Genomic DNA, 23,999 nt, shown 5'->3' with positions numbered 1-23,999 from the left:
GAGTCGAGTCAATCACACATCATTGTTTAAATTTATTCCAAGTAATATCGAATTTGAAATTACATTTGAATTTGGTATGATTATTGTTGTCATCAAGCTCAAATGAGGTTTAATATTTGGATTGAAAATGAACCGATGTCTTGTATTTTGTTATTTTTAAGTTTATTTTGTTAGCATAATTAAAGTCAGGCTCGAGACAAACTTGAATGCATCAAACAAAAAAATTTATTTAAATATAATTTGCTAAGTTTAAGAAATTGAATTTAATCAAGTATCGAGTAGTGAGATATAGTTTTAAGCTTAGATGACTTTTAAATCATCATTCTACTCAACCAAGAAAATAAGAATGTGAGTTATGATATTATTCATTATTTATTTCAAATGCAAGAAAATATATAAGATTTAACAATTAATCTACCAATGATAAACAAGTTATTTAATTTAAGTCATGAATAATAATCTTGGATGCATCTATATCTATATATATATGTAGAGAGAGAGACACACACACACACAAAGTTGAATAGATTTGGATTTGGATGAAAGGTATATATGTATGTGAATTATGAGGAGAGGATGCATACGGGGATTAGGTCACGTGAGGACATGTAGCATATATGCATGTTGAGATATGCAGAAGAGTACCACTCCCATATGCCTCGCACATGCATTTTTGTAATTATTATTTACGACAAAAATAACAATAATCATTAATCCCCCTCCCCCCCCAAAAAAAATAAAGAAAAAAAAAATATATATATATATAGAAGAAAAAGGCATATCATGGAATTTGTTTGTTATTGGCCTCTTTCAATTTTTTTGAGAAAATATTCACATGGCATCGATGATTTGTTTTGGCCACAAAAACCCTAAAAAACTTATATTTGTAGGAAGGAGAAGAGGGTGAGTTTTACCAAATCCAAGACTCAACAACTTCACCTATGATTTGGGAGTTGGAGAGACTACATTCTTTTCTAAGCCTAATAACATCTATACCCTCTCCTTCCATACCATTTACATAAATTATTCTTATTTTTTAAAATTAATACATACATCATCAAAAACATCAACAACATTACATAAATTGTTTTTATTTTTCGGCTGTCGGTATAACTATGCAAAAATAAATAAATGATTTGCATAAATAAATTATACATGAATGTATAAGTATAATTATTTATTTTTGTTGCAACTATGATTAGTGTGAGGTGGTATTGCGCATGCCAAATTGCATATGATTATACATATGTATGGTGTTGTGGGGGAATACTTTAAATGCATGCACAACTACTATTAATGCAAATGAGAGAAATGATAAAATAAATAAAAACAGAATTGTATAGGTACCTACATATATATAAATACTAGAATGAATAATATGTATTCTGATGTTTGCCCTGGAAATACAAAATTATTGTTTTGATATTTCCTTTCTATATGGTTACTAAAAGATAATAATTGAGAGCATGGGAAGATGGAAGCAAATTGCAGAGAGCAGCCCACATGTCAGAGGTGGGCCATTTCCTTTCTCTAACTTCTTCCTTCTTCCTTTTTTTATTATTATAAAATCAGAGTAGTAATAATAATAATAACAATAATAATAATATAAACTGTCGGCAAAGATAGATTAATGGGCCCATTTTTAAGGAGAATATTTGGGTATGAATAAGTCAAGGTTTGTACTAATGAAGCTCAGCTCATACTTTCATTCTCCCAATTAGTATATAGTTTAAGATCATATCACATCTTATTAAATTTGAATAAATTATATTATTATTATTATTATATTTATTATGTAATTAGTGTATAATTTAAGACGAATGGTTATATATTTATTATGTAATTGATTGGATTAAATCAAATTTAATTTGATTAAAAACTTTTCTCTAGTTACAACCATTTTTTGACACTTGTCTAACTAGTAATAATGTAAGAAAAAGTATATCATGAATGAAAGTACATCATGAAATTTCCCATGTTTCTGATCATCAGAAAGAGAAACATGTTAGCACTGTCGATGATTTTGTTCTGGTAAACATGTTCATAAAAATGGGTGTACTTTCTACGCAAAAATTGAGAAGCACAGTTTTTGTGATGGTGGGAGCATGTTTTATTTGTTGGCTTTTATGTGCAAGAAAAATCTCCACTTAGTTGAATTCGCGTCTCGTTTCCGTTATCTCGGATATTTTGGATTTTAATTTAGGTATTTTTAATCATGTTGAATCATAATATCAAAAAGAATTTTTAAAAAAATATCATATTGACAGGCATAAAAAAATATTAATTTATATCAGTCAGAAATTTTGGAATTAACTAATGAAATTTTAATTTAGTGGTTAAGATTGAAAATCTATAAACAAGTACGAAATTCCACTAGATCCATAAATATTTGTCAATATCACATTAGAAAAGCTTTTGAGTTCAATTGATTAAGCATAACAAAATGATTTTTGAAAATATATCTCATTTGATAAAAATTAAAATTCTAATCGAGCTCGAGTAATTTGATAAAAAAGTCATCGAGGAGAGAGATGTTGTCCATTGTAATGAGATGTGCAGCAACATAACTGGTCTAGTCATATGCAACATAACGATAAAATTGGAAGCGGTCTATTGCAAAAGGGAATACCATACTCCCTACATATAGAAAATTCTGAAAATCAAATAAAAAAGTAGCCATTTTCAGCAAATCTCTGTCCATGTTGATATCTTGCAGCAGAATTGATGTATCCACTCACAACAATAAATGGAACAAGCATTGTCCTCCCAATATTAAATGGAACAATTGATTATTAGCCCCCTAATCTTCGATACTGGTGGAATCTTTTATCACACTTTCATATTACACATTAATACTATACTAATAAGTAATGAACACGTGCTTTTTTTTTGTTATAAAATATAATTAAAAATGAAAATAGCATACAATACACGCATCTGTGTGACATTAATGTATTATACGAATACGTAATAGAAGATCATTTTACCCTTCAATACCACTGAGCTACACTTCCTGTTGCTTTCAATGCTGAGTGACAACCAAAATTATTGCACAAAATCAGGGCTTCAGACTTGCGATGATCACCATCATCATCTATATGTGAATGTTACGAGACTTAACAAGAACAACTCTAGAAATTCTCCGGGCATTCTATGTCGCCTTGCTTAGATATGTAATTGGTTTTACTCTCGGTTGAACACTGAAAGGTACACAATCAGTAAAAGGAACTCTTATGACTATGAGATTCTTGAAACAGTTTGATGGCAATATATGTGTCTCATCCAATAATAGGAAAAACTGTCGTCTCTCTCGACCCCATTAACAAAAACAACCATCAATCATCAAGAACCCCATTTTACAAAAGAATGCAATAATCTGGTTTCTAACAAGATGATTTTCGTTCTTGTACAATGAATGATTGAATTACCGGTAATGTCACAAAACTAAACAATTATTGTACAAGATCTAGAAAGTGCTAATGATCATATTTTCTTGTGTTATCCCTCCAGAAGGTTTCAAATCAATACAGAACAATCTAGTAAACTGGATATTGCTGTTACTGAAGAAAACCTGGACTATGTTAGCAGTTTGAGCATCAATTTGTGTTATAGCTTCAATCCTTTCTGTGGGGAAGCAAAGAATTTATGTGAGGAGTTTTTCTTCTTCTGCTGCTGCTGCTGCTGCTGCTGACCTCTTGGGACTATTTTCCGATCAAGCCAAATCCCACAATCGTAAAGGTGATGCCTTGAAGGAAAAGGTACACGAAATAGTAGTCATTTCTGTAGAGGAAGCCATATCCTCCACTGAAGAAAAGAAACATTGCAAATCCCAGCTCCGGTAGTAGTATTCTGACAAATTGCATTAATTTATGTTTATTATAACTGAAATTGCAGGAGAGTTCCCTTTGACCTCAAAACTATAGCATTGCTCAACAAAGAACAGAAAGGAGAAGAGAACATACCTGTCTCTGAGAACCCCAGATCTTGGTTCCTTTGGTGCAACCGGTTCGTTGTTGGTTTTGTTCTTTGTAGAATCTCCGAGTTTTTCAGTGACTATCCATTCATTAGCACTCTTTGTCCCCAGTAGACCCGTAAATATAGCTTTTGTCAGGTGCAAAGACATGACACTCTCAAAAAGGATCCAAAAGAAAACGAAATGGAGGGACCTAAAATTTTCTGAATTCTAGTCAGTTTAAAATTTACAATTAGCAACAGAAAGTGAAGCGGCGAGTAGTTATAATAATGAAAAATAGACCTTGGAGTCGCCAAAATCGAGTTTATGGCAGCAATGATGCAAGGGATGAAAACAGCTCCCCCTTTTGGAACATTGACCTCAGGTATCAGAATTGTCAATGGTAGAACCAAACAGTAAGAGAAGAATATACACGTATGGCCAACGATCTTCCGGACAAAGAAGAAATTGTAGATCATGTAAACCTTCTTCCAAAGCGAGACTTTCTGCCAGAAGTACAAATAAACAAGAATTTTACTCAGCTCTTGTTTAATGCAATGCTGTGGAAGTTCTCAAATTTATCCCCACTAACAATTTAGATTTATTGTTAAACAAACCTTGCTCTTGATAACATCCATCATGATTTTGCCGACTAAATTGTTTGGGCCACAAGACCAACGGTGCTGCTGCAAACGGAAGGCTTTCAGAGTACTGGGAAGTTCACTTTTCACCTATTGGAAACATTATTATCAGCTTCATTCAACATTTTCATGCACTGGAAGAGTTCATGAAAAGTTACTGAGTGGTAACGCCCAAGAAATAATCAAACTAAGTGCAGTGCTATTACATGATAAGACGTACTTCAAGGTCTCCTAGGTAAACAAGTTTCCAGCCCTTGAGCGCAGCGCGAACTGCAAGATCCATGTCTTCTGCTGTGGTTCTGTCATCCCACCCTCCAGCCTCATTTATCGCAGCAATTCTCCATATTCCAGCACTTCCTGAGATGGTGTTAGTTTTTTTATTGGTTCTGATAGTTAATGCTAAAATGGTGAAGGGGACAAGATAAACTCATACCTAGTAGTTAGATTAACTGAAATAGCACATCCAACATGATATATGATAAACTTGGATACAATTTCATCTTGTTATTGGATCAATTCAAAGTGAACACCCTCATTGCCATGTTCTACTGTGCCCTCGCCAAGAAAGCATGGCAATTATTCGTACCAGTGCAATTAACTCTTACATATGCCGACAATCCCCTCGTTATCAATTGTTCTTCATTGGATTTGATCTTGAGACCTTAAACTCTGGTACTACTTCTAGTATTATAGTTGTTCTAAAAGTTATAATAGTTAGCAACGTTACAATTCAAACTTTTTAAGTGTATAACAATTGGAGTGCCAAGCTTGCAATTGGGGCCTTCCCTGACACAATTGTTGTCAGACCAACACTTTAGTTAGCATCCAGAAACTTGAAAATGTACCTTTTTTATGCTCAAATATACAAAAGGAATGCAGTAACTGATGGTCATTTCATGTCTAATTGATGTACGCTAATTCTCCAGCAAATCTATGCTTGCTGCTCATTGTCTGCTTCATTCCAGCTGTGGAAAAATTTAGGACTTGATTAATCACTTTGGCATATATATTAAACGTACCATTGAAGCCGAAGAAGGCATGAACAGTTGATCCAACTTCTTGCTCAGCAGTGAAATGATAATCCAGAGACATTTCTTCGAGTCTTGTCAATAAGCATTCATCTGCATTCACTGAAAAATTATAGGATACTTCATGTTTCAAGAACATAGAAAACTTCCCAGTAAAAAATCACAGTTGAAACAGTATCATCAGCTATAACTTTCGATACAACAGCAAATGCTCGATCGAACTACTAGTATAAAAATCACCAGGAATATTATCACAGAATATGATATGCCAATTTCTTAGGGAAGAATGGTTTATGTTGTTACATGACCTACCATATTCAATTTGCATGCTTCATTATATGAATTTGAGTGTAAAAGATGTGAATGCATGGTGATACTGCAACTTTAGCTTTCCAACAATATATTATATGCTCAGATCAAATTAAAATTGAATCTAATTATGGATTTTGAAATTTTATCCATAGATCCTTTTTCAAAAAAAAAAAAAAGAAAAAAAGAAAAAGAAACAATGATTTGAAGCAAAATCAAGGACCAAATGCAGCAGTGTTGTAGTTTTGCTGCACATATTAGCGAAATTGGCAAGTAGTCTCTGCATACAAAATTTCTTTAAATAATAATTTTATGGTAGCGCATACATATTTACCAACTTGATTGCACATAATTCCTACATATGTAAGTTCTATTGAGTATACCTCATTTAGCAACACTACAAACATGCTTAAGTGAACATCAAATGCCCTAGGTGGATGCAAATATGTTATTTATCACAAACACATTATGAAAAATAATATTAGGCATTAGAAATAAATTAACTGGATAAATTACTTCAAGAATTAACTAAAACAATTAATCACTAAAAATTATCTAGAGTATTAATAATAGTTAATCAAGACAACAATATTGCTTTGCCAAAAAGTATTTCAAAGAATTAAAACATCGTAGATGGCGGTCCTAACCACTACTTATAATTGCGAGTTTCACTAGTTAGTAATTTCTAATACATGCTCATGATCAGTATTTCCCTGACAACAACTTGGTTAACAATAGCTTAATTCCTGTAAATTCCTATTATTTTGAATATCAAACCACTCTATACATGCATAAACTTCTGAGTACATCTTGTACCTATCATCTAGCAACATCGTGTAACATGTTTGCATCAACATAAAATGTCCGTATGTGCATGCAAAATATGTCATACATTAAACAAGATGACCATTTGTAATGTAAGCTGCATTTAAATCCATAAATTTGATACTTTCACAGCCATTGATTAATATTTTACTAAAATTCCATTTTTCTTGTAACAACGACCATAACACACCTATATCTCATTTTCTTTTAATATCAGTTGCAGATTTTCAAAAGAGAACAAATTTTGAACTTTTTTAAACAGGAAAACAAGCTTAATGAAACATGGTAAGGAGAGAGAGGGTCGATTACCAAACCTCCACCGAGCTTGCACAAGAGCTATATCCTGGTTGTGAATGAGAAAAGGGAGTGCTCGGCGGAGAAAGTCGGGTTCCGGCTGGAAATCGGCGTCGAAGATGGCGACATACTCGCATTCTTTAACGTAGTTGTAATTCAAGCCTTCTTTAAGAGCTCCAGCTTTGTAGCCTCCTCTTGTCTCTCTAATTTGGTGTATGATGTTTATGCCTTGGTTCGCCCACTTCATGCATTCTTTCTCAACCATATCCTACAACGTTAATTATAGCGGGTATGTTAATGACAAAAACCGAAGATAAATCTTTCTCAACCACGACAACATTAATGTGGGTTTCTCATTAACAAAATCAAGGACAAATCTTTCTCAACAATATCCTATGCAGGTTTAATAATGATAAAATTAAAGGCAAAATAATAATGCCAGATCATGATCTTGGGAGTTTTGTGTGCTAAGACTTAGTTCCTGATGGGTATAATTTAATTCCAAAAGTAATAACCAAAAAATGGAACAATTTTAAGTTGTGGACTTCAATAAATTTTCCCAATAATTTACGTATAAGTTGAGGTCTAGTGTACTGGCCCTATAATGTTTGATTCAACTCATTTTAGTGTTTTGACGAGATTATGACATCAAGTTGAGTGATTTCTGAATGAGTCTGACATAATCACCGTTCTGCTAGTTAAATTTTTATAATTCAAATAGTCAAAATAAAATTTAGAGAGTGTCTTGTTAGACTCATTTAAAATATTTTATAAAATCATATTTTATAAGATGTTTTGACATTTTATTTTAAAAATAAAATTTTTAAGTATTCTTATAAAATAAAATTATAGAACGTCAAAATATTAGTAACAGCAAATTTGCATTTTGCAATATTATAAAATTGTGATTGAACGAATTTGTTAAAACTTTAAAAATAAATTGGAAACTTCTTAATGTTTTATAAAGGATTTCATATATTCCTAGTATTCTATTTCTAGATCTTATAAACTCATTCATTAAAACACAATATTAAATATTTTAAAACAACTTATAATTAAGCCCACTTAAACACCTCCATTAATTAGATCTAGCTTTTTTGTTTCTAAATAGGGATCACGTGGGCAGCATCCAAGGACTTTTGGACTCTTGTTTGAAAAATAGTGCAATCAAAAGAAAATACTATGAAGATTTCTACTTATAGTCAATAATAATACCTTGATGAGAATGTCTGTCGAACCATCCACCACTTGAATTAGCAGCCTATCGGCAGGCCATGAGAGACTACACGCCGCACCAATCGAAAGCTTGTAAACCTACACACACAACCAACACTCATCTTCATTTTCTCCTTTCTTTTCCTCGCAGGCACCCCATGCGTGTGCGTTTGTGTGTAAACTCAAATAAAGCACTCACCTCCTTCTCATTGCACAAGGGTATTTGAACAAGGATCATCGGAAAGGCCGCGCTACCCATCTCCGAACCATCCTCCACCGCCTCCCACTTGTACCTTCTCTCAGGCTTTCTACCAAATATCTTCACGTACAAAACAACTCCTCCAATGTAGAGCCACTCGATGAGCAACATGGTCGACATGACCAAGCAAACATAGAGAGAAATCCTCAGTAATGGAACTATAAACGACGCTCTTAGGATCCGCCAGAGACGTCCGATCTCCGCCCCCGGCGTTCCCAGCAGCCACTCCGCTGCTAGAGCCTTCTTCGAAATTCCGGCCATTGCTTCCTTAAAGACAGAATTGATCGGTTGCATCTTCGTTTTCTTGTTGTCCCTGGGTAGATCAGAAGCGAAGAAACTGAACTAGAGAACAACGAAATGTGGGTGGGAATTCTGAAGGGAGTGAGGGCTGCGCAGAAAGTTGGAGATCCTCTCAGTTTTTCTGCACTCTGTTCTCTGTTGTTTTGCATTGCGATATAATGCAGGAGAGAGAATTATTGGTGGGATTGTTATGAAACAGAGAATGGAAATTTTAGTCCAAATTCCATTCGGTAATTTCAACCAATCACTCGGTAATTTCAACCAATCACGTAAGTATAATATATTTATTTTTTAAAAATAATTAATTATAAGACAAATATAATATATTTATTTTAATATTAACTTGATTCAATCAAACCACGAAAAAATTTCAAATTATAGATTATCCATACCCATATTATTTATTAATCAAACTTTGGTCAATTAAAAAATTAAAGTATACACACGCCTCATCGATGTGTTGGGACATAAAAAAAAAATTAAAATCGCTCAAAAACTATTTTGTATGATTTATCTTTCAAATCATAATTTTAAATTTAAAATAAAACTGCATTGCACTCAATTTTTATTTAGAGGTAAAAGAAACCGTAAAAAATTGAACAAAACTATAAGTATATAATCAATTTTTTAAATTGTATATAAAATAATTTGATAAAATTAATTAATTATTTAGAAGAATTTTGCATTTAAATTATAAAAGCCCAAAGTCCGTGTAGTATTAAATATCCCCATTGCAAAATCCATTTGAGTTCTATACAATTTTAAGCCTTTTAGTTGGAATTTGGCGTTCAATATTTTGTAAAGAATGTTTAGTTGTATCTTTTCTTGAACTATTGTGTACTTAATTTGAATTATTCTGAAATTGGTTATATTTTTTATTATTTTGATATTCTACTACTTTTTGTCAATGATAAAGTTTGTAATTATATATATTCTTATTTTTTGTTAGTTTCAATATTTTATTTTTTTGTTATAAATATAAAAACTGTTGAAAATCGCTTAAAATCGTACTTTGATATTGATTTTGAAAGTCACAATTTAACTATTTTATAATATTCACAATGATAATTAAATTGGAAAGTAGTTTTAGAAAAACCAAAACTGCAATGTGATCATCTCTAGCTAGTATAAAATTTGTATTACATTTATGTATAAAATTTACTTTGTGTTATTGATGTTACACTTACAAATCATATGTAATAAAATAATTATTTTGGTCAATCTAAGTGTCAGTCTCCAATCTTCAGCTCTCATTTTCTTTTTCTGGCCAAAAAGTCTCTTTTAGCTTCTATTAATTCGATAAATTTGAAGAATTTAAAAAAATATATTTTAGACGACTCTATATCAAAAAAAATTAAAAATCATCAATATTTAAATAAATTTTAGTTCAAAATTAGAACGGTTCGGATCTGAAATTCTTCATTTTTAGAATTAGCCAAACAAATCAATAAAAGATTTATTTTTAGAGATTTGAAATCCATAATTTTAAATTTATCAATTGGAATACATCCTTAATGATAAAGAATGTACGTATATTTATTAGGTGCAAGAGGTTATCGTTTTCGTTGGATTTTTTTTTAAAAAAAAAATAATTATATAATTACATTAATATTTTAATAAATCGAACAACTAAACAATTATTAATTCAATCAATACGTCAATAAAATTCATATAAAATGAGACAAATACTTACACATCTAATGAAACTCAAACTCGTGATCTCAAACTTGTTCGTGATTTCCGATCTTTATGATTGCATGTTTGAAGCCATGAAGCACTTGATTAAAAATCTATAAGCACAAATCAGGCTTTAGTGGAATGATGTCCATTGACTTGGATTTGGTCAACTGTGGTTACCTACTAAGGTCAAGAATATTTGCATATTGAATATTGGGAGGAATTATAAATAAAACCTCTTATAATTTTCTTAATTAGAAAAAGAGAAAAATCAAATGTAAATTTCCAGCTCAAAAGACGGTGATGGGGAGCTGTGTGGTCAAGTGGCTCTCCCACTGTACAGTTAATTGTTAGGGGTTTTTGTATCATAGTGACCGACCTCTGTTGGTTTCTGGACTGTACTTGATTCCTTCTCTGTCAGTTTTTTTAAATAAAATTAGACCAATCTAACTTTTTTTAATTTTTTTAAAGGGATATAATTATGCTCCCCTCTCATAAAATTTTATGTAATTATATATAATTTTTTTATAATTTAGAAAATTATATTTACCATTTTTAAAGTTTGTCTACATCTAATAAATAAGTCGAATTATTAATTAAAATTCACCAAATTTGCTAATATTAACAAAAAAAAAATTTTTAAAAATGTATTTATTCTGATTGACTTATTACTGACTTATTGCATGTCAAATAATTTTTTTATAACTAAATTACCCTTATACGTCTTTACGCGTTAATGCGTGCGAGAAGTTATATTTCCACCATTATAAGGATAGGTTAGTCCGAAAAAAATCGTCTAACTTGCAATAAGTCAATACAACTCGATTGAGGATAAAAATTAATTTTCATTCAATTTTTTTGTTAAATTTAGTAAATTTTGACCAACTGAAAATTTATTTATTAGACAAAAGCAAATTTTACGAGTGTTAGATGTGATTTTTCAAACCATTACATATAATTACTTTAAACTTCAAGGGAGAAAAATGTAATTATCTCTTACATTAATGAGAAGTGTTTATGTATTTTCATTCCAAATATTGTCCATTTTTTTTGGGAAATTTGGATAATACCCCATGTGTTATAGAAAAATGTTAAAAACTTATCTGTGTTAATTAAATAGTTAAAAAAATTCATATAATTATAAACCCTGTAAAAAATCCTTTCCGTTAAAAAAAAAAAAAAAAAAGAGTTCATTACACACGCCAAAAATAAGAGTGGGATAACATTTTGACCTATTTTCAGCGTTTGATCACTTTGAATGGACAAAATTGCCTCTATCTTTTTCTTTATCCTCTCTTTACTTTTTAATTAATTTTTTATCTTTCTTTTGCTATTTTGCAAGAAAAAATATAAAATACTAATAATTAATATTCATCAATAATTATATACAAAAAAACATTATTATATCAAAATTAAATTCTTATGCATATTATACATCAAATTAAATTATATTATTTAATTTAATTTTGTGTTAGATATATTTTAAATTATATTACAGTAAATAATTTTAGTTTTTTAATATAATTATATTAAAACAAAACATTTTAAATTATGTTCAAGTAAATAATTTTAGTTTTTAATATAATTATATCAAAACCAAAACAACACACAATAAAATTAATTTTATTAAAATTTACAAAATAAAATAATGCAACACAATAAAAATAAAGAAAAAGAAAAAAAATGCATTATCTTGTCCAAGTGCCAGCGTCCTCCGCCTCTGCTTTCCGTCCGCCGCCTCCGCCTGTACCTTGCGCCGCCTCCCCCCTTTCCACACCCCTCCTTTCGCATCGCCACCCCTTCTCTCTCTCTTTCCTCACTGTCTTGCGCCTTCCACCTTTTCGCAACACCACTCCAAGCCGCATACCTTCTCCGCTACGTCTAGGCAGCAACATTTCGGCACCTAGATCAGGGCACGATGTCGCCATCCAGATCTGGGCGGTGACGTCCTAGGCGACGATGCCCGTCGCCAGCTTAGGTCTGGGCGGCGATGTCGTCGTTGCCCAGACGGGTGACGGCAGGTGGAGGTGGAGCTGGGGCCCTCCACCGGCGTCTATGTATATACATATTTGTATATATAATTATTATGCTTTTCTATATTATACATAATTGTAGATATATATATATATATATGCATATATAAATGTAAATATATTTTTAAGATAGATGATGAAATCTGGACCATCTATTTTTATTGTGAAGATTAATGACTATTAAAAATTGATTATATCATATGGTTTTGATGTAAAAATAGAAGATTCAATGGTCATTATAATAACAATAATTTATATTATATAAAAATATAATGAGAATTTTAAAAAAAATAACACCGTTAAGTAAAAATAAACGATAAGAGGAAATACAGAATTCTTTTTACATATATTTTTAACAGATTTTTAGCTGAATTTCTATAACATAATAGTCTTTTCAAACTATGTAATATTAAATCCAAACACACATCACATTTCCCAATACATTTCTTATAAATTCGTATCTTCAAACTCATTTTTTTCAAACTTTGTCAGATCGCTCTACAAATAAATATAATTTAAAATTTTATAATATTTGAAAATAATTAAGATTAATATGATATGAAATAACGGAAGGCACGTCGGAAGATGCCTAAGGCTAAAGATTTGCACTTTTTTTCTTTAATTAATAAAAAATTAGATCATTCCACGATTTATGCATGTTTTATAAATAATTTTTAATTATAAATTTGATTATAATCAAAATACAAATATTTATCTCATTTTATTTGAATTTATTATATTATTTTTTATTACATTGAAATCAATTTATTATTTAATTTTTAAGAAATTTATTTTGTGTAAATATTGGAGCCACATATGACACACTACTCCTGCAATACAATGTTACTTAATAATAGACTACCAAACAACTTGAAAATTTAGCTTGATCACGAATTCAAATTAATTAATAATTATTATAATTAAAATATTTATCGTGGTTTTAACTATCATTAATATTTTAGCCTTGTGAATATTGAAGTTTGGGACTGAAAAAAGAAAATATGTGGGATTTGTGGGTTGGCTCATATATTTTTTTCCATTTCGAAAATTCAGTTAGAATTAGATTAAATTTATATTTGATGAGGCGTGTATTGTACTTAATTACTCAACATAATGCCATTTATTGTATAGTAAGTATACCAACATATTCTGAAGATTCTCAGGCATAATTTCATTCTATGGTTTACGATTTTAAGAAAACTATCCACAGCTGATAAACCATGGGTATCATACCTCGACACCTGTATTTTATGTGATGATAGCGCAATAGAGACACATACTGATCTATTCTTTCGATGTCGTTATGCCAGAAGATAAACGAACCAGAGACAATCCGAATTGATCTTGTAAAAGATCCGCTACAGAACGAATGCGCCTGACAACGATTCAGCTGATTGTCGATTTGAATGGCTTAATAGAAAGTGGTCACGGGACGTTAAGTGGGTTGCAAGAAAATGGAGATGAAAATATATCATTAACTTAGCTTATCGTCGTTGCTGCTTGTATTTACCACATTTGGAGGAAATGAAATTTGAGACGCTTTGAACATACGGAGCAACCACTGAGCATCATAGACACCATATTGTGGAAGATATTAGACAAAGGATTATCATTGTTAATTTATCTCGTTCTGTTAATTCATGTGCGTTATATAAATTATGGCGTATCCCTTAACCTGTCGAGGGAGAAACCACCAGTTTAGCACTGTTATACTGTACTTATTTTATTAATGAAACTTACATTTAAAAAAAAAAAAAAAAGGGTATACCACATTTGTAATAAACGTAATTAGGTAAGTAAGGATTTTGTAATTGGATTGGTAAGTTTCTCATGGGATTTTAATTTTGCTATGAAGAAATAGGATTAGTCAAAAATACCAAATACTCTTAAACCCCCCCAAAACAAATATAATTTAAATTGTCAGTATAAGTCAAAGAAATTAGGCGAAACATTTACCCAAGAGTGTTTATTTATCAAAGATAGGATTGACCTGCACTCAAAACATATTTTTCACCATTACTTTTCTTTTTTCTAAGTTGAAAGCAATTAACATATAAACAACACACACAGTATATATATATATAGGTGTGGGTGTGGGCATGGATGTGTGCATATCTTTCACATCACATAAACAACAGGCCCCCACCCTCCACAGACTAGGGCTCCATGGGAAATGGTCGACCAAGTTCCACGGAGTTAAACGGCGGAGACGACGCTAAAGCTCCTCCGACTGCGGCCGCCGCCGACCTCCACAAAGAACTAGACGCCGGTGCACAATTCGTTCTCAAATCCAGAGGTCAGTCAATGAAACACACAAACACACACACACATATATATATATATATATATATATAGAGAGAGAGAGAGAGTTATACAGTTGAGAACCTCCCTCTGTTTCAAGTTTAAATTTGAGTATATAGGTGTATGAGTTATGTATATATATGGTTGATATTTGTGTAGGGTCATGGATGCACTGTGGGTATCACTTGACAACATCCATCGTAGCTCCAGCACTGTTGAGTCTGCCATTTGCATTTGCATCACTGGGATGGACGGCTGGAGTTGTAAGCCTGGTTATGGGTGCAGTGGTGACGTTCTACTCATACAATTTGCTGTCTCTGGTGCTGGAACACCATGCTCAATTGGGTTATCGCTTCCTCAGATTTCGAGACATGGCCACTCATATTCTAGGTACCAATCTTTTTTTCTATTAAAAAAGTTGTGGTGGAGTGTGCTAAAGTTGACCATGATTTACATGTATGAATGTGAGAAAACATAGTGCCCCACAACGATCTTGATGCAATTTTGATTTTATAGTTGTAAGCACTGAGGTTTAGGTCTGATGGAGTGTGGGTGGGCACAAGCCCAATGCTTAATACGCAAATCCAACACCTCTTGTGGTATAATTACGGATATTTAAATCATTTTTTGAGTACTGATCATGTGATCCCTATATTAGACAGGATTAATCAGATAATTTTCGATTTTATTCCAAAAACAGTAAGAGTCGTGCACGATATATAGGTAGAGTCGTGAGTAAATTGGTTTTCAAGTGGCCTGCCCACAATTAGGCTCTAACTAATTAAGACCAGTTTGGAGCCTACTCATATCATTCAAACCATCACTTTCTTCTACTGTCGCATTCCACCAACCTGTAAAATATTTATTTTAATAGTAAGTATTAATTAAATAGTTTTTTTATATTAATAATTATTATAGTTATCTATTGTTATTAAATATAAATATTTAATATTGAAGATTGCAATTGACATATTAAACAATATTAATAATACTTCATCAGTTTTACTTTAAAAAAAAAACATCACTTTCCTCAAGTTGCTTTACTCTAAGGACCTGTTTGTTTAGATGGTTGAAATCTGACACAAAAAATACAATTACGAGGAATTTAATTATTATAAATTTTATTGTGTTTTAATGGCATAAAATAATTATATATGACAATTTTTTTAATGATATAAAAATTGTGTTGATAGTTGATCTCTAGAATTTATCATGGCCTGTAGTCATAAATCTAGCTAAAAACTACATTATGTAGTCGAGGGTTTTACATGAAGCTGAAAATTTTACCCTCCACACGATAACTCATCAGGTGAAAATACGATTTTCGAGGGAGTCTTTTAGTAAGAGTGGGTCACTATCAATGAATAGTAGTTGAGTTAAAAAAATAATATTTTTGGTATTTATAGTAGAGTTGGAAGTTATATTGTGTAGTGAGTTGCATTTATTTAATATATGCCTCATATATGTTAAATTACATTTTTACCCTTGTAGATTAATATACTTTACCAATATACATTACTACATTTTTTAATCCAATATATATATATATATATATATATATATGAATCAACAATGGTTTACAACGTGAAATGTCTCGTGTCATTTATCCTTTAATATTTACTATTATTGTAAACGAAATTTATTATGGTTAATTTTGTTTTTGAAAAATTACACGATAACATTTTGTTTTATAACCAGATTCTTTTAAGATGATCTTTCTTTTAAATAATAACGTGACATAATGACTTTCAATCATTGCATGCTTTATTTTTAATAAAGGCAATATATATCAACCTTGAGAAAAATAAATTTATACGTGATGGGATTTGAGTAAATCTTTTTTACTAATAAATCGTTTGGTCAGTGACAAGCAAATTGGATTTTAAGACAAGTTCTTGTCGATGTGTATGGTTCCCAATTTCATAATCTTATTATTAGGAGAAGTTTAACTTTTTCTCTCGTATTTTGAATAGAATTAGTTTCATCTTCAATATGGGACGAGACCACGTTCATGATAAAGTAATTAATATTTAATTAATGTTTTGGCATGTAGGAGCAAAGTGGGGTGCATATTACGTGGGGCCCATTCAATTCCTGGTGTGCTACGGTGCAGTAGTTGGCTCTACTCTTCTGGGAGGGCAGTGCATGAAGGTCAATTTATAATTAATTTCTATGCTTTATAAATTAAAAAATAATAATATATTTAATTATTTGGTTAAACAATAATAATAGCATATATATGATTTATAGGAGAAAAAAAATACTAATATCCATTAATTATTCCTTCAATTAATTCTCAAAATTAATAAATCTCTCTAATTAAAATTATATCCACTGAGGCTGCAATTGTAATTGCAAAAAGTTTATAATAAGACCACCTAATAAAATTCCATCGATACCCTTTTACGGAACGTCTTTATAATTGTATAAAAAAAACCAAATATTATATAATTAAATATAACATAAGAAAAAGCGTGAATCTAATCAAGCATATTCATGTGTGCAGGCAATATACTTAGTGTCAAGTCCAAAGGGGAATATGAAGCTGTACGAGTTTGTAATAATATTTGGTGGGCTAATGCTGATTTTAGCTCAAATCCCATCTTTTCACTCTTTGAGGCACATCAACTTGGTTTCCTTACTCCTATGTCTTGCCTACAGCTCCTGCGCCACTGCTGCCTCCATCTACATTGGTAATCCTTTATATTCTATTTATACAAATTATTTTTAATCTTATATGTAATTATAAAAATTATTTCTGATAGTTAAAAAATATGGGTATTTTGTATAATGTTGTTAATATTTTTAGGGAGTGTATACATAATTTTTTAAAAAATGACGCTGGCGTTTTTGATAAATGTATATGTAACTTTTTAAAAGAAAACGATAATTGTATAAATAGATTATAGACCAGGGAATATAAATATAATTATCCCTTTTTTATTACAATCTATATATATATATTGGTAATTATTTCCTAAATTAACGTATGATTTTATATGAGCGAGTATTTGTAATATTTTCTATTTTATGCCAAAGGGTTGCAAGTTTAATTGTTGTAAGAGTTGAGAATGTTAGAAAACAAAAGGGAAATGTGAAATAAAAAAAGAAGAAGTTGAAGTTGAACCCCTTGAAACCTTAATTTATAGATTATGACATTAATGATTTGGTAATATTGTCCGAAAATTTTCAGGAAGTTCATCCAAGGGACCAAGAAAGGATTATTCTCTCAACAGTGATAACCAAACTCGAATATTTGGTTCTTTCAATGCATTGGCCATTATTGCCACTACTTTTGGTAATGGGATTATTCCAGAAATACAGGTAATTACTACTTTTTCTTTTTAAATTTCCTTTTACTACATAAAAAATAATATTAATAATAACAAGTTAAGTAATGATATTAATTAATTATAAAAGTTGTTCCTGTGCAATATAGTTGGTGAAAAAATAAAATTATGCATAAAGTTGTCATTATAAATAATTAGTAACATATTTATACTGCTATAAATGTATGGTGAATACTTATACAAAATTCATATTAACAAATTATATCGTGACATTTTAATTATCACATAATATTTTGTCTCGAATATTATGTTTTGTTTATGTTGAGGTTGTAGGCGACACTGGCCCCACCGGTTAAGGGCAAGATGTTGAAGGGGCTTTGCATTTGCTACGCGGTGGTAACGGCTACCTTCTTCAGCGTAGCCATTTCTGGGTATTGGGCGTTTGGCAATGAAGCCGACGGCCTCGTCCTCTCCAACTTCTTGGGTGACGGCGAACCTTTGGTGCCCAAATGGTTCGTTCTGATGACCAATGTCTTCACCATTCTCCAGCTATCAGCTGTTGCTGTGGTAAGTATTGCTTTTCAAAACACGTACACACACACATGCACTCACATAACACGCATGAGTTGATAAATTATGGAATTGAATTTTTTATACAAATTCTGTTGTATATTCTATTGCTTTAGGCATGTCGTGTATATAAAAAAAAATTAAATAAAATAAATGACGTGATTTTTGTGCCCGTAGTGGGAGCTTATATACTAAAAGCAATAAAAGATGTGATCTGAAAATAAAAATTCAATCCAAGCCTGACTCGTTGACATCCCTAAGTAGGCATTAGGTGGAGGCATCTACGTTTGAAATCTCTAGCTAATTTTCTGTATCGGTATTGTTTTCTACAGGTCTACCTGCAACCCACAAACGAAGTTCTTGAACGAACATTTGGAGACCCCAAGAGCGGGGAGTTCTCCACGCGCAACGTAGTCCCAAGAGTGATATCACGATCACTCTCCGTCATCATAGCAACCACAATCGCAGCGATGCTCCCGTTTTTCGGGGACATCAATGCAGTGATCGGAGCTTTTGGTTTCATGCCACTTGACTTCGTACTCCCTTTTATTTTCTTCAACTTGACATTCAAACCATCAAAGAGGGGTCTCATTTTTTGGTTAAATACCATGATAGCTGTGGTTTTCTCAGTGTTGGGAGTTATAGCAGCAGTTGCAGCTGTAAGACAGATCAGTCTTGATGCCAAGACGTACCGTTTATTTGCCAACATATGATCACCCAAGATGTAGTTAAACTAGATCCTGTCTCATGATTAAGTTCATAGACACAAGAATGATTTGCAAAAATTGAGATCAGAATATAGATGTTTGAATAAAGACATATATTACTGGTGAGACTTTCAACACTGCCAACTGAAGAAGCCGTTGAGTTCAAACATGAACAAGAAATGTGTTGTAGGTGGTTTTCCATTTAGGTGAGGAGAAAAAAGGAGGTGGTTGTCCTAATCAGCAGCTCCTGTATTAACATCAGACGGTAATACATGTTGTGACATGTGCACAGACGATTGCAAGGAGTTCCAATCAAATGGCTGAGAGGAAGCATGGTTAACATCAGGGCCATTCATGCCTTTATCCATTCCATCAATGGGTGGAGCTGGGACGGGAGGAGCTGTTGATAGAGATAGACCATTCATTTCGGAATCTGGGATGTCGTCTGCTGTCTGCAATGGTACTGCAACTGCAGCTTGATTAGGCTTTGAAGGTTCGATGTGATACTGCACCTTCGGCTGCTCCCTGAACTTCTGCCTAAATGTAGCAATGACAAGCTGGAAAACAGAGTAGTATAATTTACTTGTATCCCATACTGGAAACGGAAGGGAAAATGCATTTCAAACATATTTATCCAACAGAAAACAGCACAAAATTATTGCTCAATTGCCCTTTGAACATATAACTGAGAACCTGGAAGTAAAACGTTCGTTCAAGACAGATTCATAGGCAAATAGATTAACAGATGATGCATCTGGAAGGGTAAAAAACAAAGAAAATCAGAACTGTTCCGCTTTGTCTTTAAGTCCAGTTGTATAATCTTTTCTCTAGTAGAAAAAATAATTGAAAATGGATAATAACTCCTCAACTGATGTTACAAGGGATGATAAAAGCTTTGTAGAACTCAAAGTTCTCCAGATAGCAATTAATTATGGGCCAAGGAAACGAAGTGCAGACATTTGTCCATGTATTGAAATAGATATCAACAAGCCAATTTCTGCACAAGATGAAAGTTTGAGCTTACTTGAGTTGGCCCTCCTGCAATTAGTGAACCTGCTACAGCACCACCAAAAAGGCCACCATCAGGATTAGCCAGTTGAACACTTAAAAGACAAATTTTGCCTTGACCACCGCCGGCTGCATTGTTTGAATGTGATCCAGTTAGAGATACAATCTCAAAGCGGCCCTGTGGAAGGAGGATAACAAGAGATATAGGAGTTACTGGAAAACCCTTAATCTGTAGTCAGATCTCACACTAGCACAGCAGTATTCATGGGTTACGGAAGTGGCATTTACATGGAGAAACAAATACTAACTTATACTTTTTAATGATCCATCTCTTTGTCATGATATAGATGTTATAAAGAAGATAATAGACTACTTTCAGTTCTTCAAAAACTAGACTCTTTCCTTACAATCAAAATATTAACATAGTTTTCTTTTATTTCTCTCCTTAAAAACCCTATTGAATCACAAGGAACTGGATAGCTATATTCTCAGGGGCGTTCTGCCTGGGTCAAGTATTCAGATATGGGTAGGAAGCTTACACTGAATCTAAGAAAGGAAAAATAAAATAAAGAAATGGAAGCAATAGCATTCAATCCCATAGACCGGTGTGAAGTGTTTGTGTTGAACGTTGAAATCAATTCATTATTTGCCAACAGAAGATGATATATGTGATTTTGTGTAAATTCAACCTCTCATGATAAATCAAGTAAATGATTTCTCAATGGTCAATGAAGTTCTTTTGGTTCCAAAAACTGAACAAGGCTGGTCTAAAGGAGCATCTAATTTGTTTACCGAGCATCCTGCCAAGGAAATGGAACACAGAAGATGTTCGGGACCAGAACCTAATCAGAAAAAGCATTAGGAGTATAGGAAGGAACTGCGTGGAAAGTATTGGATATTGCTCTAGACAACAAACAAGGAACTCACCAACTCAATTTGTAGAACACGCTATGCATGGATTATAGAATCTACAATTGAGTTTACCAAAAAAGGGTGTCTGTATATCAAACAAATCTGAGGAAAGGTTAATGTAATTAACCTTAATATAAACTAAAGAAGATATAATTAGGATTAGCCTAGAGATCATGCCTCGTATCTAAGAATGCCACCACATGAACCAGGTCGGAGAATTTCTGCACTGGAGACTGTACCAGAAGCTGAAAGAATGCAAATTGATTCAGAAGCCCTTTGAGAAAATGAACAGATTGTTTGAACAATATTCTGCAAGGAAACAAGAACAGAACTTAATCATAACAACATATGTTGGAAAATATGTCAAGTGTAGAAACACAAACAGTTGAAATGGCTGTTTCAAATGTTACCTCCCCTGGTTGAATTGCAATTGTGTGAGGAGTGAAGTTGCTTCCAGCTGACTCCGCCGCCGTTTCACCTTTAAAAGACATAGTTTAGAAGGATCAAATTCCTAAAGATGGTAAAGTCCTTCCAAAGAGAAATAAGAAGTTGCAATCTAGAATGTCCTTGTGATGCCATTTGTTGAATGTGTTTGTCCATTATTAACTATGTCCAAATAATTGAACTAATGACTATCCTTGTTCTATTTTGTTTCAGATGAATATCCATTCCAATAATCTAGCGCAATCAACCATCAGACACTACAAATTGTGCTGCAAAGAATATATACTCTAAGTCAATATGAAGTTGAAGTAGAAGCTGAAAAATGGTAAAAGGCTGAAGAGGAAACAGTGTATGAAGATAATTAGAAACCACAAATGATTCCTTTTCATCTTAAGTAGAACAGCACCTGAATCAAAGTCTGGGAAATTTCAAGTGAAATATTGATCCCATACTTCCACAATGTGACAGAACCACAGAACATCCCGGGGAAAATATAGGTACATTAATGCAAATTAACTGAGGAAAATATAATCATTTCCTAGTCTTCATTCAATACAACTAACTGGTGCACTATCCTGTTCTTCTCTTGATCTTATCACACGAAAGCTTAGTTATATAATATAGACAAAAGATGAATATTTACTAATATATTATGCTTTCTTCCCATGCAATTATAGAAGGTGCCTACATCAAAGCGGACAAAATCTCTTCCACAAGTAATCCAAGGAAAGAAAGAAAATTCTCTCACTCTTAGGATAAACACAGTTTTCCTCTCCACAACAGGAAACAGGGATTCGGTGATAAAGTCTAAGATCTCTTCAGCAATAAACACAGCGTTCTCTTGAGCTCAGCGCTGTATTTCAGAAATTTTTGGCTGCTTTGAGACATCAAATCACTCACTTCTTTCCCAACAGAAGCTAAAAAGACTCAAAATTTTGATCTTGTGGAAACGTTAATCCTAGAGATCTAGACCCTCTGTAGAAATTTCTCTGCATTATCATTGCAAAAAGTTGACAAAGATAAACTCATTGCACTCCATGAAAAATAATTCAGCCACAAGAAGTTTAAATGCACATTGCATATGCTAGAGGTGCCTGAACTAAAAACATGGATAGAACAACTTGGATCCCTTTACAAAAATTAATTGATAAAGCTATTAACCACTCCAAACTTTTGCAAATTTATCATTGGCACTGCCCATGATATCCAAATGACTTCATATCAAGGAACATGATCAATCGAATATGAGGATAGAAAAACAAGACAGAACACACAACAGGTTTCCTACAAAAAGTATCTAACAAGAAAGAATCAAATACACGCATCCATGCATATACAAAATATTTCAAGATCAATACTTTATGACATCGAATCAAAATAATCAATTCATTGCAGCAAGTTACCTAAAGAAGCAGCCAAGGTTTGCCATTTGCCTGACCCTTTCGGGCGCCCTCTCCCCCGCTTTTGAGGAGAGGCTGAAGATTCCGGAACCACCATGAATTCCTCCACTGCTGGTTGTTTTCTCGGCCGCCCTCTCTTTCTCTTGCCAGTCAACTCACCCCCTCCGCTGCTTGCCCCCACCGCCTCTCCTCCATGACCATCATCTCCTTCAACATAGTTCAGCTTCTCCTCTAAGCCACCCGCCACCTCCACCCCCTCAGAAACCGGCAAAACCCGAGGTTCCGCAGCCGTCCTCATCAGAGGAACAGTGTTGTTGTTGCTGTTGTCTCCCGCCATTGGCTAGTACTGAAACCCGAAAACCATGAAACCCGCCTGTCAATGGGAAAAAACAAGAGAAGAAAACATTAAATGCACAGATTCAGCAAACACATAAATATAATGTACAGACACTGAAAGAAGGGAGGAGGGCGGGTTCTTATGCATGCAAAAAAAAGCGCAGAAACACACATACGTCCGTGTAATGATCATAGACTGACTGACCTATCGTTGTTTGCAGAGGAAGAAGCGAAAAGGAGAGAGATGTTTGAGGTTTTAGCGTTTGAGAGTATTATTACGCAGTCGCAGTCGTAATGATGAGAATTCAAGAAACGGCTGTTGTGTAGGTGTATGTATTTTGTGAGGAAACTCTTTTTAATTTCCAAAACTACCCTTTTTAAATTCAACTTTTTTTATTTTTTATTTTTTATTTTTGGAAATTTTAAATATATAAAGAAACTAAAAAAGAAAATTCACCCCTTATATCAAGATTATAAATTTTATTTACACAATATTGA

General features: G+C 32.6%; 3 protein-coding genes across 6 annotated transcripts; 1 reads left to right on the top strand and 2 right to left on the bottom strand.

Annotated features, from left to right (window-relative positions):
- Positions 1-3,354: 3,354 nt before the first annotated feature.
- Positions 3,355-9,037, bottom strand: LOC105170784 (glucomannan 4-beta-mannosyltransferase 2). Of its 3 annotated transcripts, none has more exons than XM_088885155.1 (9): positions 8,464-9,034; positions 8,265-8,363; positions 7,065-7,317; positions 5,613-5,714; positions 4,814-4,950; positions 4,570-4,683; positions 4,256-4,458; positions 3,963-4,166; positions 3,355-3,849 (listed from the first exon to the last, which is right to left on the bottom strand). In XM_088885155.1, the coding sequence occupies exons 1-9, from the start codon at positions 8,815-8,817 to the stop codon at positions 3,702-3,704; spliced, it is 1,614 nt and encodes a 537-aa protein (XP_088741281.1). In that variant the 5' UTR covers positions 8,818-9,034; the 3' UTR covers positions 3,355-3,701. The 3 variants fall into 3 exon arrangements, with proteins under 3 accessions (XP_088741281.1, XP_011089998.2, XP_088741282.1); XM_011091696.3 differs by having other exon boundaries at positions 5,613-5,723; positions 8,464-9,033; XM_088885156.1 differs by lacking the exon at positions 3,355-3,849 and having other exon boundaries at positions 4,030-4,176; positions 5,613-5,723; positions 8,464-9,037.
- A 5,439-nt stretch (positions 9,038-14,476) lies between these two features.
- Positions 14,477-19,536, top strand: LOC105170782 (Transmembrane amino acid transporter family protein). The gene is made up of 7 exons (XM_011091694.3): positions 14,477-14,829; positions 14,994-15,224; positions 16,888-16,985; positions 17,341-17,527; positions 18,028-18,158; positions 18,458-18,691; positions 19,027-19,536. Exons 1-7 carry the CDS (start codon positions 14,700-14,702, stop codon positions 19,405-19,407), a joined length of 1,392 nt encoding a protein of 463 aa, XP_011089996.1. The 5' UTR covers positions 14,477-14,699; the 3' UTR covers positions 19,408-19,536.
- On the bottom strand, positions 19,500-23,797 carry LOC105170783 (AT-hook motif nuclear-localized protein 11). Of its 2 annotated transcripts, XM_011091695.3 has the most exons (6): positions 23,707-23,797; positions 23,169-23,538; positions 21,732-21,799; positions 21,499-21,630; positions 20,426-20,587; positions 19,500-19,958 (listed from the first exon to the last, which is right to left on the bottom strand). In XM_011091695.3, the coding sequence occupies exons 2-6, from the start codon at positions 23,500-23,502 to the stop codon at positions 19,635-19,637; spliced, it is 1,020 nt and encodes a 339-aa protein (XP_011089997.1). In that variant the 5' UTR covers positions 23,503-23,538; positions 23,707-23,797; the 3' UTR covers positions 19,500-19,634. The 2 variants fall into 2 exon arrangements, with proteins under 2 accessions (XP_011089997.1, XP_088740717.1); XM_088884591.1 differs by lacking the exon at positions 23,707-23,797 and having other exon boundaries at positions 23,169-23,573.
- Between the last annotated feature and the right edge of the window lie 202 nt (positions 23,798-23,999).

This window comes from Sesamum indicum, linkage group LG9 (genome assembly GCF_026168435.1).
Source record: "Sesamum indicum cultivar Baizhima isolate 11 linkage group LG9, ASM2616843v1, whole genome shotgun sequence".
NCBI classification, from domain to species: Eukaryota; Viridiplantae; Streptophyta; class Magnoliopsida; order Lamiales; family Pedaliaceae; genus Sesamum; species Sesamum indicum.
The sequence above is the reverse complement of the archived record's forward strand: the minus strand, read 5'-3'. Positions and strand labels throughout refer to the sequence as shown.

Bases quoted from the DNA above. Each gene is read 5' to 3' on its own strand.
- LOC105170784 (XM_011091696.3), bottom strand. From the start codon at position 8,817: ATGCAACCGATCAATTCTGTCTTTAAGGAAGCAATGGCCGGAATTTCG. The intron at 4,951-5,612 runs GTACGTTTAATA...ACACCATCTCAG, and splicing joins TGCCTTCTTCGGCTTCAATG to GAAGTGCTGGAATATGGAGA. The intron at 3,850-3,962 runs GTATGTTCTCTT...GCAATTTGTCAG, and splicing joins TCTGGGGTTCTCAGAGACAG to AATACTACTACCGGAGCTGG.
- LOC105170782 (XM_011091694.3), top strand. From the start codon at position 14,700: ATGGGAAATGGTCGACCAAGTTCCACGGAGTTAAACGGCGGAGACGAC. The intron at 14,830-14,993 runs GTCAGTCAATGA...ATATTTGTGTAG, and splicing joins ATTCGTTCTCAAATCCAGAG to GGTCATGGATGCACTGTGGG. The intron at 16,986-17,340 runs GTCAATTTATAA...TCATGTGTGCAG, and splicing joins TGGGAGGGCAGTGCATGAAG to GCAATATACTTAGTGTCAAG.
- LOC105170783 (XM_011091695.3), bottom strand. From the start codon at position 23,502: ATGGCGGGAGACAACAGCAACAACAACACTGTTCCTCTGATGAGGACG. The intron at 21,800-23,168 runs GTAACTTGCTGC...TGTCTTTTAAAG, and splicing joins AACCTTGGCTGCTTCTTTAG to GTGAAACGGCGGCGGAGTCA. The intron at 19,959-20,425 runs GTAAGCTCAAAC...TCTGTTTTCCAG, and splicing joins TTGCAGGAGGGCCAACTCAA to CTTGTCATTGCTACATTTAG.